Below are 14,777 nucleotides of genomic sequence, written 5' to 3'. Positions count from 1 at the left end.
TCCGGTGCAGAAATTTTACGTAAAGGTGAAGGAATTTTCTTCGAGGAGTATGATTTAAGTGACTCTTTAGCCTTTTTATTTTCCGACTTCAACCTTTGCTGCGGCGAAGAAGATTGCTGTTGTTCTATTTGTTGCAGAGGTGGAGGAAGCTGATACTGGGAGGACTCTCCTTGTCCTAGTTGTTCCCGTCTCCCTCTAAGTCTATTTACTTCTTCATTAAATCTTTTAAATTCTTGACCTCTAGCTTGTTTTTTTATTGTAATATACGCGATATATCCATTTAATGAAATCATCATCATTTGTTTTTCCATAAAAGGGTTTTAAAAAATTAGATTTATTAGATATATTTTTTGATATCATCTCAGGTAATTTCTCTCTTTCAGTTTTTCTAATTTCCTCAACAACTCCTTCGTTAAATCTTGCAATTAATTTTAAGCTCTCTCCTCCTGATTTGGATTTAGATGCAAGTTTTTCTCTCACATCGGCGACTTCAGTACGAAGTTCTCCAATACCTTCAAGTATTTCCTCACCAACAGGTGGAGGTTGAGCTGCAGCTATGTCAGTTGGAAGGTCTCGTAAAATCTTCTTTGCCTGTTTAGTTCTTCTTGCTATTTTTTCTGATACCGGAAGAAGATCTTCTTTGATGACAGTTGCAACTTTCTCAGTAGCTGCAGTGACGGGTTTAAACAGTTTTTTAGTGTCTTCTTCATACTCAACTTTTGCTTCTTGCTGCGCTTGTAGATTTTTTCTAAATGAGTCTTTGACAGGAAGAAATTTTTTAATTGCTTCTAATCGTTCTCGAGCTGTTCTTGCAGTATGAGATTCTGGATGTATCATTTTATTATAACATAATAATTTAATTAATATCAGCAGAAGAGGAGCAGCAGAGAGGGTGCCTACCAACGTTGGTCGTCAAAAAAATAAACAAGAAATAAATAAACACGTAGAGTACTTTATTTTTTCAGCTACTATTTCGAACTGAGGTTTTATTAATACAATCGTCCATTACAGAAATAAAACATCTCAAGGAAAAGTTCATTTGTAAAATCTTGACCTTTCTACGAGATGATTTATTTGTTTGTTTTATTTGTTTTGTCGGAATTCTATGGTCTGTTCACCCTCTCTGCTGCTAAGAAAGAAAGATTCCAAATAGTTTCACAGAAGCTTGACACTTTTTTTGGGGAAGATGTGTTTTTGCATTGTCTGAATTAGATAATTATCCCAACACAGTCCCTGAACAAATTTTATCAATACTGCTATGGTATGATAAAAATATCAAAATAAATGAAAAGTTGCTGATGTCAACTTAAACTATTCATTTTGTAATCTAATTGCTCACATATTTTGTACTTAGATTCTCTTGTTATCCTGTCATACGCACTTCATCACAAAGTAAATTTTTAAAATGAAATCTATGAATCATCAATATGTACTTTTTGTAATAAAGCGGAGTCTCTGCTTCATTTACTTTTTACTTGTCATTTTCTGAAAACAGTATTGATAAGTTTTAGACCTGCTCTTAGAGACATATATCATATTAAATTTGATTTAACAGATGAAAACATATTGTTTGGAATAATAAATTCACCAGAATTGGAGATTGTTAATGTATATTTAATTCTAATAAAAGGGACATCTATCCTTGTATAATTAAAACAGTTTTGTGGCTAGCATAGAACAAATCAAATTGTATAAACATCATGAGTTATTTTCTACATACTTTGTACTTCTTGGCATGTGAAGACATAATGAGAGGATGGTGGGAAATATGAAAGCTGTTATTCAGTAATTAGTTATAAATCGCCCCCGGCGATGACAACCGCCCACAACCGCCCCCGGCGGTGACAACCCTTGAAACCCCTTGTTAACCCAAACTCATCACATGCTTTAGCAAAGCGGGCCATCAGGCGCTGAAGCTCAGCTTCTGTGTGGGTGGCTAGAGCAGCATCGTCTGCAAAGAGCATGTCCCTGATGGTTACTTCATGCACTTTGCTCTTTGCCTTCAGTCGTGCCAGGTTGAACAGTCTGCCGTCTGATCGTGTGTGCAGGTAAATCCCTTCTGTGGACTCCTAAAGGCGTGCTTTAGCAGGACTGCAAAAAAGATGCCGAAGAGCGTGGGGGCAAGGACACAGCCCTGTTTAACTCCACTGCAGATGTCAAAGGGGTCGGATGTTGAGCCATCGTACTGTACTGTGCCTTTCATGTCATCGTGGAAGGACTGGAGCATGTTTAGCAGCTTTGGAGGGCAACCAATTTTCGCCAGGATTGTGAAGAGTCCGTCTCTGCTGACCAGATTGAATGCCTTGGTGAGGTCTATAAAGGCCAGGAAGAGGGGTCTGTGTTGTTCTCTGCATTTTTCCTGCAGTTGCCTGACAGAGAAGATCATGTCGATTGTGGACCTCTCTGCGCGGAACCCGCACTGCGACTCTGGGTAAACTCTGTCAGCAAGCATCTGCAGTCTGTTCAGGATGACGTGTGCGAAAACTTTACCCACGATGCTGAGAAGTGATATGCCCCTGTAGTTGTTGCAGTCGCTTCTGTCGCCCTTGTTCTTGTACAGGGTTATGATGTTAGCATCTCTCATGTCCTGAGGCACTGTCCCCTCGTCCCAGCACTGGCAGAGGAGGTCGTGCAGGTGTGTGAGAAGTACGCTACATCCACACTTGATGAGTTCTGCTGTGATGCCATCCTTCCCTGGGGCTTTACCTAGGGACAGTTTCTCTAAGGCCTTATTTAGTTCGTCTACAGTAGGTTTCTCGTCCAGTTCGGCCATCAGAGGAAGGTTTTCAATGGCGTTGAGGGCATCATTGTTCACGTGGTTCTCTTTGGAGTACAGTTCGGAGTAGTATTCCACCCAACGCTCCATCTGCTTGCCCTTGTTGTGAATGGTATCGCCTGTGGCAGACTTCAGTGGTGCTGTCTGTTTCTTCGTGGGACCCATTGCTTTCTTTATGCCACCGTACATGCCTCTGATGTTTCCAATATCTGCTGCTGACTGGATACTCTGACAGAGCTGAAGCCAGTATTCATTGGCACACTGCCGTACTAATCTCTGCACTTTGCTTCTGGTAGACCTGTATGGCTGTAGTGTCTTCTGACAGGGGGATCGCTTGTATTGCAGGTGAGCACTGCGACGCTCTTCTATGGCTGGCATGAGTGTGGCAGAGTTAGCCTCATACCAGTCATTGTTCTTTGATTGCTTCTTACCAAAGATCCGTGTGGCTGTGCTGTATACAGTCTCCCTGATGTAATCCCATCTTTCTTTGGCACTGCCGTTGGGGGGTTCTGAGTCAAACGTCTTGGAAAGAGCATATGTGAATTCCTCAGCCTTGTCTGGATATGATGTTTTGCTCACATCAATGCGTGGTTGACCCTCTTACCTAGAGCGGTGGATCTTCTTTGGCTGAAGCTTCATTTTGCAGCACACCAGCGAGTGGTCGGTGTCACAGTCAGAACTCTGGAAGGTACGGGTGAGAAGCACACCCTTCATGGCTGACCGTCTTGTAATGATCAAGTCCAGCTGGTGCCAGTGTTTAGACCGGGGATGCCTCCAAGACACTTTGTGCTGTGGCTTTGTCTGAAAGAATGAATTGGTGATGCTGAGTTCGTGGTACGAGCACATCTCTAGAAGGCGCTGCCCATTCTCAATCATTTTCCCAATGCCAAACTTGCCAAGACAGGAGGGCCAAGAGTCATGATAGGCACCCACCCTAGCATTGAAGTCGCCCAGAAAAATCAAGTTCTTTCCTTGGGAATTTTGTCAATGAACGAGTTTAACTCATCATAAAACTCATCCTTGGTATCTGTGGTGGACCTTAGTGTGGGAGTGTAAACACTGATCAGGTTGACAGGCCCGTTTATGGTGTGGAGGCGGAGGGATAGCAGTCTTCCATTTCCTTGTTGGCAGGGTTCTATCATTCCCAGCAGAGTGTTCCTGACAGCGAATCCAACACCAAACTCTCTGGCTTCATCTGCACTCTTTCCTTGCCAGAAGAATGTGTAGTTCTTTTCTCTGAGGGACCCAGAATCTGGCAGTCGTGTCTCCTGTAGTGACGCGATGTCGACCTGGAGCCTTGCAAGTTCGTCGTTGATGACTGAAGTCTTACGAACATCACTGATTGTCTGGAGATCATCTGAAAGCCCAGTCAGCATGGTCCGGACATTCCAGGTACCTAGCTTGAGGATTGAAGTCTTCTTTTTTATTTTTATTTTGTGATTTCTTGGTGAAGTAGTTGCAGTCCGCTTGTCAGGTACTCGCGTACCTTAAGCCTTACGCACCCAGCAAGGCAGGCGAACTGTGGCGGGACGGCACCTTATTGGCTGGGGGCTGCTCAGTTTGAGGCGGGCGGTAGCTGTCCAGTGAAACATGTTGGTCTCTCCCACCGTCGGAAGCAACCCCTGGCGTCTGGCTCTACGCCAATCGAGCGGTGACTTATAACCGGTAAACTGCTGCTTCCCGTGTCGACGCTATGGAGCGAAGCTGGAGTGTCCTCTCCAGGGCGCAAGCCTGGGCAGGGTGATATGGAGAATCAACTGTTGCCCATGCAACTGATCCCCCCTCTCCACGCAGCTGATGGATCCAAGGGAAAGGACAAGCCGATACGTCATGGCACCATCTGCGTCGCAGGAGTTGCCGAGATGACACTGAAATCAATGCCAAGTCGCCTTAGGGACTCCGACTGCGGATTTTCTGTTGGGGTTTACTCCCTTAGCCTTTCCCCTGAGAGGGTATAGTCGCAAGGCAGCGAAGGTTTGAAATCGGAGCTTACCTTCTCCTAGATGGGCGACCACCCAAGGTTAACGAACCCCATCTGCCCGAAGCATCTGGTTTTGAGGCGCCAGAAGCTCGCCTGTCATCCGTTCTCCAGTCAGTTTAAACAGGTTCCGCCACTCGTGAAGGCCTGGAGCTGGATTTGGTTGTCAGAGGCTCTATCAGACGTACGCCATTGGGAGATTTCCAAGGAAGTAGGTACTTATCTCCCACAACCTGTGTGAATACAGGTATACTTATCTGTAGTAACTAGTTATAAATCTGTATGAATACAGGAATAACTAACTGTAGTAATTAGTTATAAATCTGTACGTATACAGGTATACCCACCTGTAGGAGATGAATAAATCTTGCCATGTAAACTTAATATACATCAGTGTAAGAAGAGCTTGATGGAGGGGTTCATGTCTGTGACAATACAATTATGTTAGTACATTTAAAAATAAAGCTTAGCTACCTGTTAAATAAGAAACAACTATTGCTTTTTAACTTGTTTTAATAATATATATAGTGTACTTAAATGTAGATTGATTGGAATCCTCAGTGTAGAATAACGTTGTTCTAATTCACTTAACTTCTATAAACAAAGCATTATTATTATTAGTAGTAGTAGTAGTAGTAGGAGTGGTAGTGATAGTAATGGTAGTAGTAGTAGTAGTAGTAGCTATTATTATTATTACTATTACTATTATTATTATTATTAGTAGTAGTAGGAGTGGTAGTAATGGTAGTAGTAGAAGTAGTAGTAGTAATGTTACCATTAATAGTACCATTATTATTATTACTATTACTATTATCATTATTAGTAGTAGTAGTAGTAGTATTGGTAGTAGTAGTAGCAGTAGTAGTTGTATTAGTAGTAGAACTAGTAGTAATAATGTTATCATTATTATTATTATTATTATTAAAGATTGGGAACACTTGCCTTTTGTTTTACCTAAACAGTATAAAACTCGGTAAATAAAAAGCTAAGCTGAAAAGTCAAATTCTCTTCCAAAATCAAGTAGTAATAACTATGATGGAAATTTTTTCCATTTATCACTTCATACAACGTTCATATGCTTTCTCCTGTATTTCATATCACTTCATACAAAGTTCATATGCTTTCTCCTGTATTTCATATCACTTCATACAAAGTTCATATGCTTTCTCCTGTATTTCATATCACTTTATACAAAGTTCACATGCTTTCTCCTTTATTTCATATCATTTCATACAAACTTCATTTGGTTTCTCCTCAATTTCTTCTGTATTGAAAACTCTTGTGATAATTATGGATCAATTTAGATATAATACAGATTTTTGTGATATATATGCATATTAGATTTTACATTATGCATTCAAATAGTCATATACACCCTCCATAAAGAAGATAAAATTTTATTTATTATGTGGTCAAAGGTCAAGGTCATTGTGACTTTAAGAAATATATTTTGCAGAATGATAATTTTCGAGAATCAGTTACTCTATCAAACTTCGTGGCTGGCTTGCATTTACGGTAGTAATTAAACCAATAGATTGTGTGGTGGAAAGGTCACATGTCTTGGTGAATCTAATATGACAATAATGATTGGTGCATATTAAAATTTAGTGTGCTATGGTTTTATATAGGAAACTATTAAACATGGGGTGGAAATATTATATGGCTTTATTGTACATGTATCCTAGTCTAAATTTTATTTAAATTTCTGTCCTTTAAGAATAAAACAAATAATGCCTTCTTAATATGTTCAGGAAAGTTTCCTTGAAAGATATGCATATTATATTGATCTGACTAAAATGAAACAACAAAATCCAGACTTTTATAATCAGGCATATTTTTATGGCTCCAATCTTATACTGTCACTCCTTATTTCCATCAACAATTTATTTACATTAAACTGCAATTTTAAATACAAGTTTTATTCGAATTTGATATGTCCCAGTGTACCATTATTTTATATCATTAACGTATGTTTAACAATCTAAACATCATCGAAGACTTTTGGAAAAGAATTATTACATTATTCTTTTCGTATACAATTACAGCTCAGTGATCCATTCAGTAATCTGCTTCAAATTAAGATGAAATGATAACGGGGAGCATGTTTTCAGGAACGATAGTAAAATCCAGCCGTGATCGCTTCAAGATCAAGTTGATGTCACCTGCGTTAATTATAGTTTCATTCTCCAAACAAATGATATATTCATAATAATTTATACCAAAGGAAAATAACCCAACCAGGTTTTCATCCATTTATATTATTCGAGGTTATTTTCCTGTCATATATTGTAATGTGTAAAATTGTCTTATTTCCATAATTTATTTGCTGAAAACTACTAAAGGTTCTTAATAGTGTTAATATTGAGTACAAAGGTTCAGAAATACATTTTATATTGTTCCAACTCTATCATCTTAAACTAAGTGACATATACAATCAAAACCAACAATTTTGGTAAAATTTAACAAATAATGTGTTTCCCTAGAATACAGAGTGAAACTTTAAAGAAAACTGACAGCATTGTGAATTAAATCCCAAATAGTCCTAAAAGTTATATCACATGTCCAAAAGTATAGTGTTCCAAATGAATTCTAGTGGTGTCTTTAATGAACTCCAATCTTGAATGTGCTGATGTATTAATAATATGAAATGTACTAATGTGCCAACAGTCTTGATGTATCGCACTGATATAATCCTAAATTTCTTTAAATGAATTCCCAATAAGCCCAAAATAGTAATTTAGTCCTAAAGTATCAATGAGCACTTTCCAATTCCATTGAATAATTTAAATAAATAAGTCTTCTCAAATTATAACTGAACACAGTTAAAAGAATGATTCCACTACAGATGTTAAAATCAGAATTAAATTCCGATGTAAACAACCGTAATATAAAAACCTAAGACCTAACAAGAGGACCAGGATGAGGGTCATTTTTCCATCAATTTCATAAACAAGGCCAGGTCCGTTTACTTAAATTTTAACAAACAAATGTGACAGAGATCATGTAGACCATAGAATTTCCAATGAGAAACCAATGTCGTGAACTCAAATCCAAGTGAACATCTTTTAAAAAATGCCTTTACTAAGGTAGGCACAAACCTTTACCGACAATTATGGACAAATGTCTTTTTTATTATTTTTGACATAGCTTTAACAATTTTAGTCATGCTACAATGTCTGCAATGTGGCAGTTTATAGTGATGGCTAAAACTGGAGCATCATACCACAGACATGTAGAAAAACATATTCCACGAAGTCACATTATCCAGACACTAGACAGACCAGTCCTAACATTAACCTATTAATGCTGAGTATCAAGCGAATCAACTGCTAGAATAATTTTTATAAGTCTTTGGTATGACTCAACCAGGGTTTTACCCACAACCTCTCACATCTGAGGTGTACACTCTAAACACTTAGGCCATTGGAGTGGTATATATATATATATATATATATATATATATATATATATATATATATATATATATATATATATATATATATATATATGCTGTTTTAATTTTACTTCCCCTTACTCCCCCAACACTCATCCAAGAAGGTCTGTTTGTCAAATGGGAGATAGATTGCAAAGTTGACATGTACATGAAATAATGGTCAGTGTTTGAACTCTTTCTTCTCCAACGAAAATGTGGGAGTGATTTATATACAGTAAAGTGTCATAATGAATATTATTTTCAGAGACACTTCGAATAAAGAATCATATATATATATGATACAGGCTAGTATATATATATATATATATATATATATATATATATATATATATATATATATATATATATATATATATATATATATATATATATATATATATATATATATCTTGAGGGTTTTGCTATTCATTTGTTTTATTTGATTTTGCTCTTTTCTTGCTTTGGCTGTTGCGAAGTTGGTTAAGTTGACTGCATTAATCAGACTTAATGCAGCATTGCTATCTGCAGAGGTTAAACTGAAAACTCAGCTAAAGATCATATATAAATAAGTTTCTGCTCAGAGGTTAGATATATAGCAAATGAGAGTTAACACGATTAAAAAGAAGCCATTTTTTCATGTTATCATGTGTAATTCTCTAAATGAGATAATGGATATGACTGGTGATAGACTTTCTTAAGTATATACTTTTGCAACATTGGTGACTGTTTAAACATGTATAGACAACTTAGGTTTGCAATGAAGAAATTCAGAGGCACCATGAAAGGAAGCCTCAAACTTGATATTAAATGTACTGGAATTTGTATATTGTTAGATAAATTTATTGTTCATATTGATTAAGCACTTCAACAGTGCATTGTTATATCATAATCCACTTATTCTTACATCTGGCCTGAGTAATGTATGCTGTAAGATCTCTGCATTTGTTTATTTATTGTTATTTTTAAACATTTCTGGTAGCGGAGATCAACCAGACGATGCATAATCTTGTAATGGATCTTTAGAACAAAATCATGTCGGATTACTGGCCACTCGCTCGTAATTAACATATTTATTTTGACTGACCTCTGTTTGTGGATGGTCAGTAAAATTCCTCTTCTTTCATTCATTGAATTAAATACTTTCTAACATATTTTTCTGTTGTAATGCCTGTCAGAACAGAACACATGTGTACACAATGTCTGTTGGCCTTTTAAAAAAAAATAATGACGCGTGTGTGGAAGGCAACATCACTATAACACCAGAAATGTCACCAAAAATATGCCCCCCTCCCCCAAAAAAAATACAACAAAAAACAAAAGTGTTGGTCTTCTATACTACCAGGACAAGCCACAATTGACCAACTTTTGAAAGTAGTAAAAGTAACTGCTACAATCGACCAAATGATGGCTAATTCCTTTTGTTTTTAAAATGAACCCAGACAAAAATTGTTTTGCTGAACTTCAAAGAAAACCAATCACCTCTGAAGCATAAATCATTCTGTATAAATATTAAGCAAAGAAAATAAGATCAATCTCAGTCAATGTTCTTTAGTTATTTGATGTTGTCGCCACAATAAGAAACATACATGTTTGGTCCATGTTGTACCATGAAAGTTTTACTTTTGCTGGAAAAAAATGGTTACGTTATCTACCAACAGCAGCATAAAATGCAAATTAAATTTCCAGTCTTTGAAACCATATACATATGGCCATCATGTTAAATGAAGATGGGTTATCTTGCAAAGATGTTTGTTAAACTTTTTAATTTGTTCAAGTTTTAATTTCCCTATCAATAGCCTCATCCCCCTGGGTAGCCTTGGCAAGAGGTCTCTGTCTCTAGCTGACCACAATCTCGGCCAATTTAAGAACATGTACATATAGCTTGTAAACAGCTACAGCCATGTGCTACTTGCAACAAATGTAGTGAATTGTTAAGTGACGATCAGATATGGATCAAAATGAGGTCTACCATTTCTTTTACATACATGCTATTTGTGTTTTATTACGAGATGTGAGTCATACACGAAGTTTAAAACATGTGATCTATACGCGAATTCATGGATTTATAATATACAAGTACAGTACTTATGGATTGAACTAAACAAATGTAAGTTGTCGATATACAAGTGTTTTTCACACTATCTTTTTTTCTGTATTTCATCAAAAACACATAGTTTTGCGCCCGTTTTAACACCCCACCCCCTCCGCCACCACCATATTTTAGGTAAATGCATCATTTTCATCAGCTAATTGACTTGGTTGGTTATTACATGGTTTGGTCTATAACACGGTCGGGTTCTATGGATGCCAACTACTGTGCTATATCAGGTCACACTGTATCTATTTTACATGATTCTGCTAAATTGAATTCTTTATCCAGTCTTCCATTCAATGACAAAATGACTGCATAGCTATTTGAGTGTACAATCACTTGAAAAATTTTCTTTATGCAGAAAACGTAATTGCTTCTCTGACATGACTAAACTTTGAAAAAAAAGATATATTATGAAAGTGGAAAAAAGACATTTGTAGAAGTAAGTAACATGTTTCATGACTGATTATTGCAAGTTTTTCCAAGCTTACATCAAGAATTTTTGATTTTGCAAGCTTGGAAAAATTCCATTCACAAACTTGTGCAAGCACCCTTATAAGCTTGTGCAACTTCAGTTAGCTTATAGGCTTATTGTAAGCTTAAAGCAAGCTTGCTGCAAGCTTGTGGCAAGCATGCATTTTGGTTTGGGATTACTAGAAATATATGTTGATTTATACAGCAGTTATGATTGGATATTTTAATGTTAATGAATTTATTATAAATTAAGAGGCCTAAGCCAGAAAATTAGAAAATCAAAGTTTTTTAATCAGAATCAGAGAAAGTTTTAAAGATTTGGCATATCTAGCTAACAAATATACTGGTAAGCGTGTATTTTAAACCATTTGTTTATCTTTGATATCACTACAACACTGATAGAATGTTTTGAGTGTCACTGTCATATACCTTATGACTCCATATAACAACTTGTATATTACCATTGAATACCCAAAGCTGCATGTCCACCATTTTAGAAAAGCACTAAGTGCAGTTTGTAAAGTGCTTTTTACATGTAGATAGTCAATGAAAGTGTCCCATTACTCAATTGCAGGAAGTCATTTAGTAAGCACATGATTATGGTCGTTGATTTAGAAATCTAATGCTTCCATGATTACATGAGCTTTCCTAATTTTAATGAACATTGCAGTTTGCTATTCTCTGATGGCTGATTAACTTCATATTCATGTGATCACTTATTTGCAAACCTCAGGTGGATTTATTAAATTTAGGATCAATTCATCGAATAGCACATCTCAGAGAAAACAACAGCTACATGGACTAATTAATTAGTTTCATTTCTAAAACTGTTACTTTCAGTTCCACCTATCAGTGTGCATATTACCAACAACAGAGAGGTAACAGCCGGAAGAGATACTTTGACACTGACATGTACAAAAAGAACCTCTGGTCCGATTGTTGACATCATCTGGAGGAATGGGACTGATGCCCCAAATGGGCAAGTTTCCACCACAATGGAAAAACCTGGAGCACATGGTTGGAAAATCCAATACCAGAATTTGACCATCACACCCACCCGCTACATGGATGGAAATAATATTACATGTTCAGCTCATAACTCTAACACTACTGGACTGAGTGTTAGTGACAGTGTCATCCTCAGTGTCATGTGTAAGCTGTTATTATAATACTATGCATTATAATGCCCAATGATTTCTTTTCTAGGTATGCATTTGGTCACTTTGGAAGAAGTCTCAAAATTTATGCCATATTGGACATTTAATCAGAATTTACTTAGTAAGCAATGTTCACCTGAGGCCAAAAAGTACACTACTGTAGCTGTACCCTTAAAACATTCTATCATTGCCACTATTCCCTATACTTATTCTATTTAACAGTGTCACTGTCATATACCTTATGACTCCATATAACAACTTGTGTATTATCACTGAATGGGTATGCTGCATGTCCACCATTTTAGAACATCACTAAGTGCAGTTTGTAAAGTGTTTTTTAACAGTTACACGTAGATAGTCAATGAAAGTGTCCCATTACTCAATTGCAGAAAGTCATTTAGTAAGCACATGATTATGGTCGTTGATTTAGAAATCAAATGCTTCCATGATTACAGTTTGCTATTCTCTGATGGCCGATTAACTTCATATTCATGTGATCACTTATTTGCAAACCTCAGGTTGATTTATTAAATTTAGGATCAATTCATCAAATAGCACATCTCAGAGAAAACAACAGCTACACAGACTAATTAATTAGTTTCATTTCTAAAACTGTCACTTTCAGTTCCACCTATCAATGTGAGTATTACCAACAACAGAGAGGTAACAGCAGGAAGAGATACTTTGACACTGACATGTACAACAAGAACTTCCGGTCCGATTGCTGAGATCATCTGGAGGAATGGGACTGATGCCCCAAATGGGCAAGTTTCCACCACAATGGAACAACCTGGAGCACATGGCTGGAAAATCCAATACCAGAATTTGACCATCACACCCACCCGCTACATGGATGGAAATAATATTACATGTTCAGCTCATAACTCTAACACTACTGGACTGAGTGTTAGTGACAGTGTCATCCTCAGTGTCATGTGTAAGCTGTTATTATAATACTATACATTATAACGCCCAATGATTTCTTTTCTTGGTATGCATTTGGAAGGAGTCTCAACATTTATTCCATATAGGACATTTTATCAGAATTTACTTAGTAAGTACTGTCCACTTGAGGCCAGTAAGTACAATTCTTTAGCTGTACCCATAAAATTTTCTATCATTGCCACTATTCCCTATACTTATTCTAGGTCTCACAACACCTAATGATGCACATGTACTATCATTGTTCCATCTTTATAATAACATTTATTACTATAATGTTGTAATTTGAAAATGTTACTACCATTGCGCTTGAATTCTGACAGTAATCATAACAGCATAAACTGTTTATTTCATGTATGTCATGGACAGGGAATAGTACATTAACATTTTGAATATAACTCACGGATGGGGAAAGTTGTCCAACTCATGTATGTCATCGACATGGACTAGTACATTAACATTTTGAATATAACTCACGGATGGGGAAAGTTGTCCAACTCATGTATGTCATCGACATGGACTAGTACATTAACATTTTGAATATAACTCATGGATGGGGAAAGTTGTCATGTATGTATGTCATCGACATGGACTAGTACATTAACATTTTGAATATAACTCATGGATGGGGAAAGTTGTCCAACTCATGTATGTCATCGACATGGACTAGTACATTAACATTTTGAATATAACTCATGGATGGGGAAAGTTGTCCAACTCATGTATGTCATCGACATGGACTAGTACATTAACATTTTGAATATAACTCACGGATGGGGAAAGTTGTCCAACTCATGTATGTCATCGACATGGACTAGTACATTAACATTTTGAATATAACTCATGGATGGGGAAAGTTGTCCAACTCATGTATGTCATCGACATGGACTAGTACATTAACATTTTGAATATAACTCATGGATGGGGAAAGTTGTCCAACTCATGTATGTCATCGACATGGACTAGTACATTAACATTTCGAATATAACTCATGGATGGGGAAAGTTGTCCAACTCATGTATGTCATCGACAGGGACTAGTACATTAACATTTTGAATATAACTCATGGATGGGGAAAGTTGTCCAACTCATGTATGTCATCGACAGGGACTAGTACATTAACATTTTGAATATAACTCATGGATGGGGAAAGTTGTCCAACTCATGTATGTCATCGACATGGACTAGTACATTAACATTTTGAATATAACTCACGGATGGGGAAAGTTGTCCAACTCATGTATGTCATCGACATGGACTAGTACATTAACATTTTGAATATAACTCACGGATGGGGAAAGTTGTCCAACTCATGTATGTCATCGACATGGACTAGTACATTAACATTTTGAATATAACTCATGGATGGGGAAAGTTGTCCAACTCATGTATGTCATCGACATGGACTAGTACATTAACATTTTGAATATAACTCATGGATGGGGAAAGTTGTCCAACTCATGTATGTCATCGACATGGACTAGTACATTAACATTTTGAATATAACTCATGGATGGGGAAAGTTGTCCAACTCATGTATGTCATCGACATGGACTAGTACATTAACATTTTGAATATAACTCACGGTGGGGAAAGTTGTCCAACTCATGACCTTGTCTTTTTGGTCCTTTGGGGCATGCAGCCTGAATACATAGGAACTTGTTTGGGAAGGTTTTCCTTTTTTGTTTGCTGTAGTTATAATACCACAAAATATGCTTGGTATGTGCATCATAGACTGATTGAGCATGTTCCATGAACTTCTTTGAATAATCTGGTACAATCTAGTCAAAATTATAAAATCTAATTATCAAATCAATGGTTATATTGATTACTTGGAAATAACATGTTCTGCAGTGTCATCCACAGATTAATATAGATTAAGATATGAAATAACTATTATGTAAGATATCAATAAATCCACAGAA

At 36.6% G+C, this 14,777-nt stretch overlaps 1 protein-coding gene across 3 annotated transcripts in view; it reads left to right on the top strand.

Annotated features, from left to right (window-relative positions):
• Nucleotides 1–14,777, top strand: part of LOC149802456 (immunoglobulin superfamily member 10-like) — a 163,232-nt gene that overhangs the window by 47,386 nt on the left and 101,069 nt on the right. For 2 of the 3 annotated variants that reach the window (XM_089951689.1, XM_089951688.1), the window contains exons 4-5: nucleotides 11,594–11,905; nucleotides 12,536–12,847. In XM_089951689.1, coding sequence (XP_089807815.1) covers nucleotides 11,594–11,905; nucleotides 12,536–12,847 — 624 coding nt within the window. The remainder of the gene's footprint in view (nucleotides 1–11,593; nucleotides 11,906–12,535; nucleotides 12,848–14,777) is intronic. The other variant, XM_089951690.1, reaches the window with a different exon arrangement.

This window comes from Sinohyriopsis cumingii, chromosome 3 (assembly GCF_028554795.1).
Source record: "Sinohyriopsis cumingii isolate HCF-2022 chromosome 3, ASM2855479v2, whole genome shotgun sequence".
Taxonomy (NCBI): domain Eukaryota; kingdom Metazoa; phylum Mollusca; class Bivalvia; order Unionida; family Unionidae; genus Sinohyriopsis; species Sinohyriopsis cumingii.
Note: the sequence above shows the minus strand (reverse complement) of the source record. Positions and strands in the feature narration are given on the sequence as shown.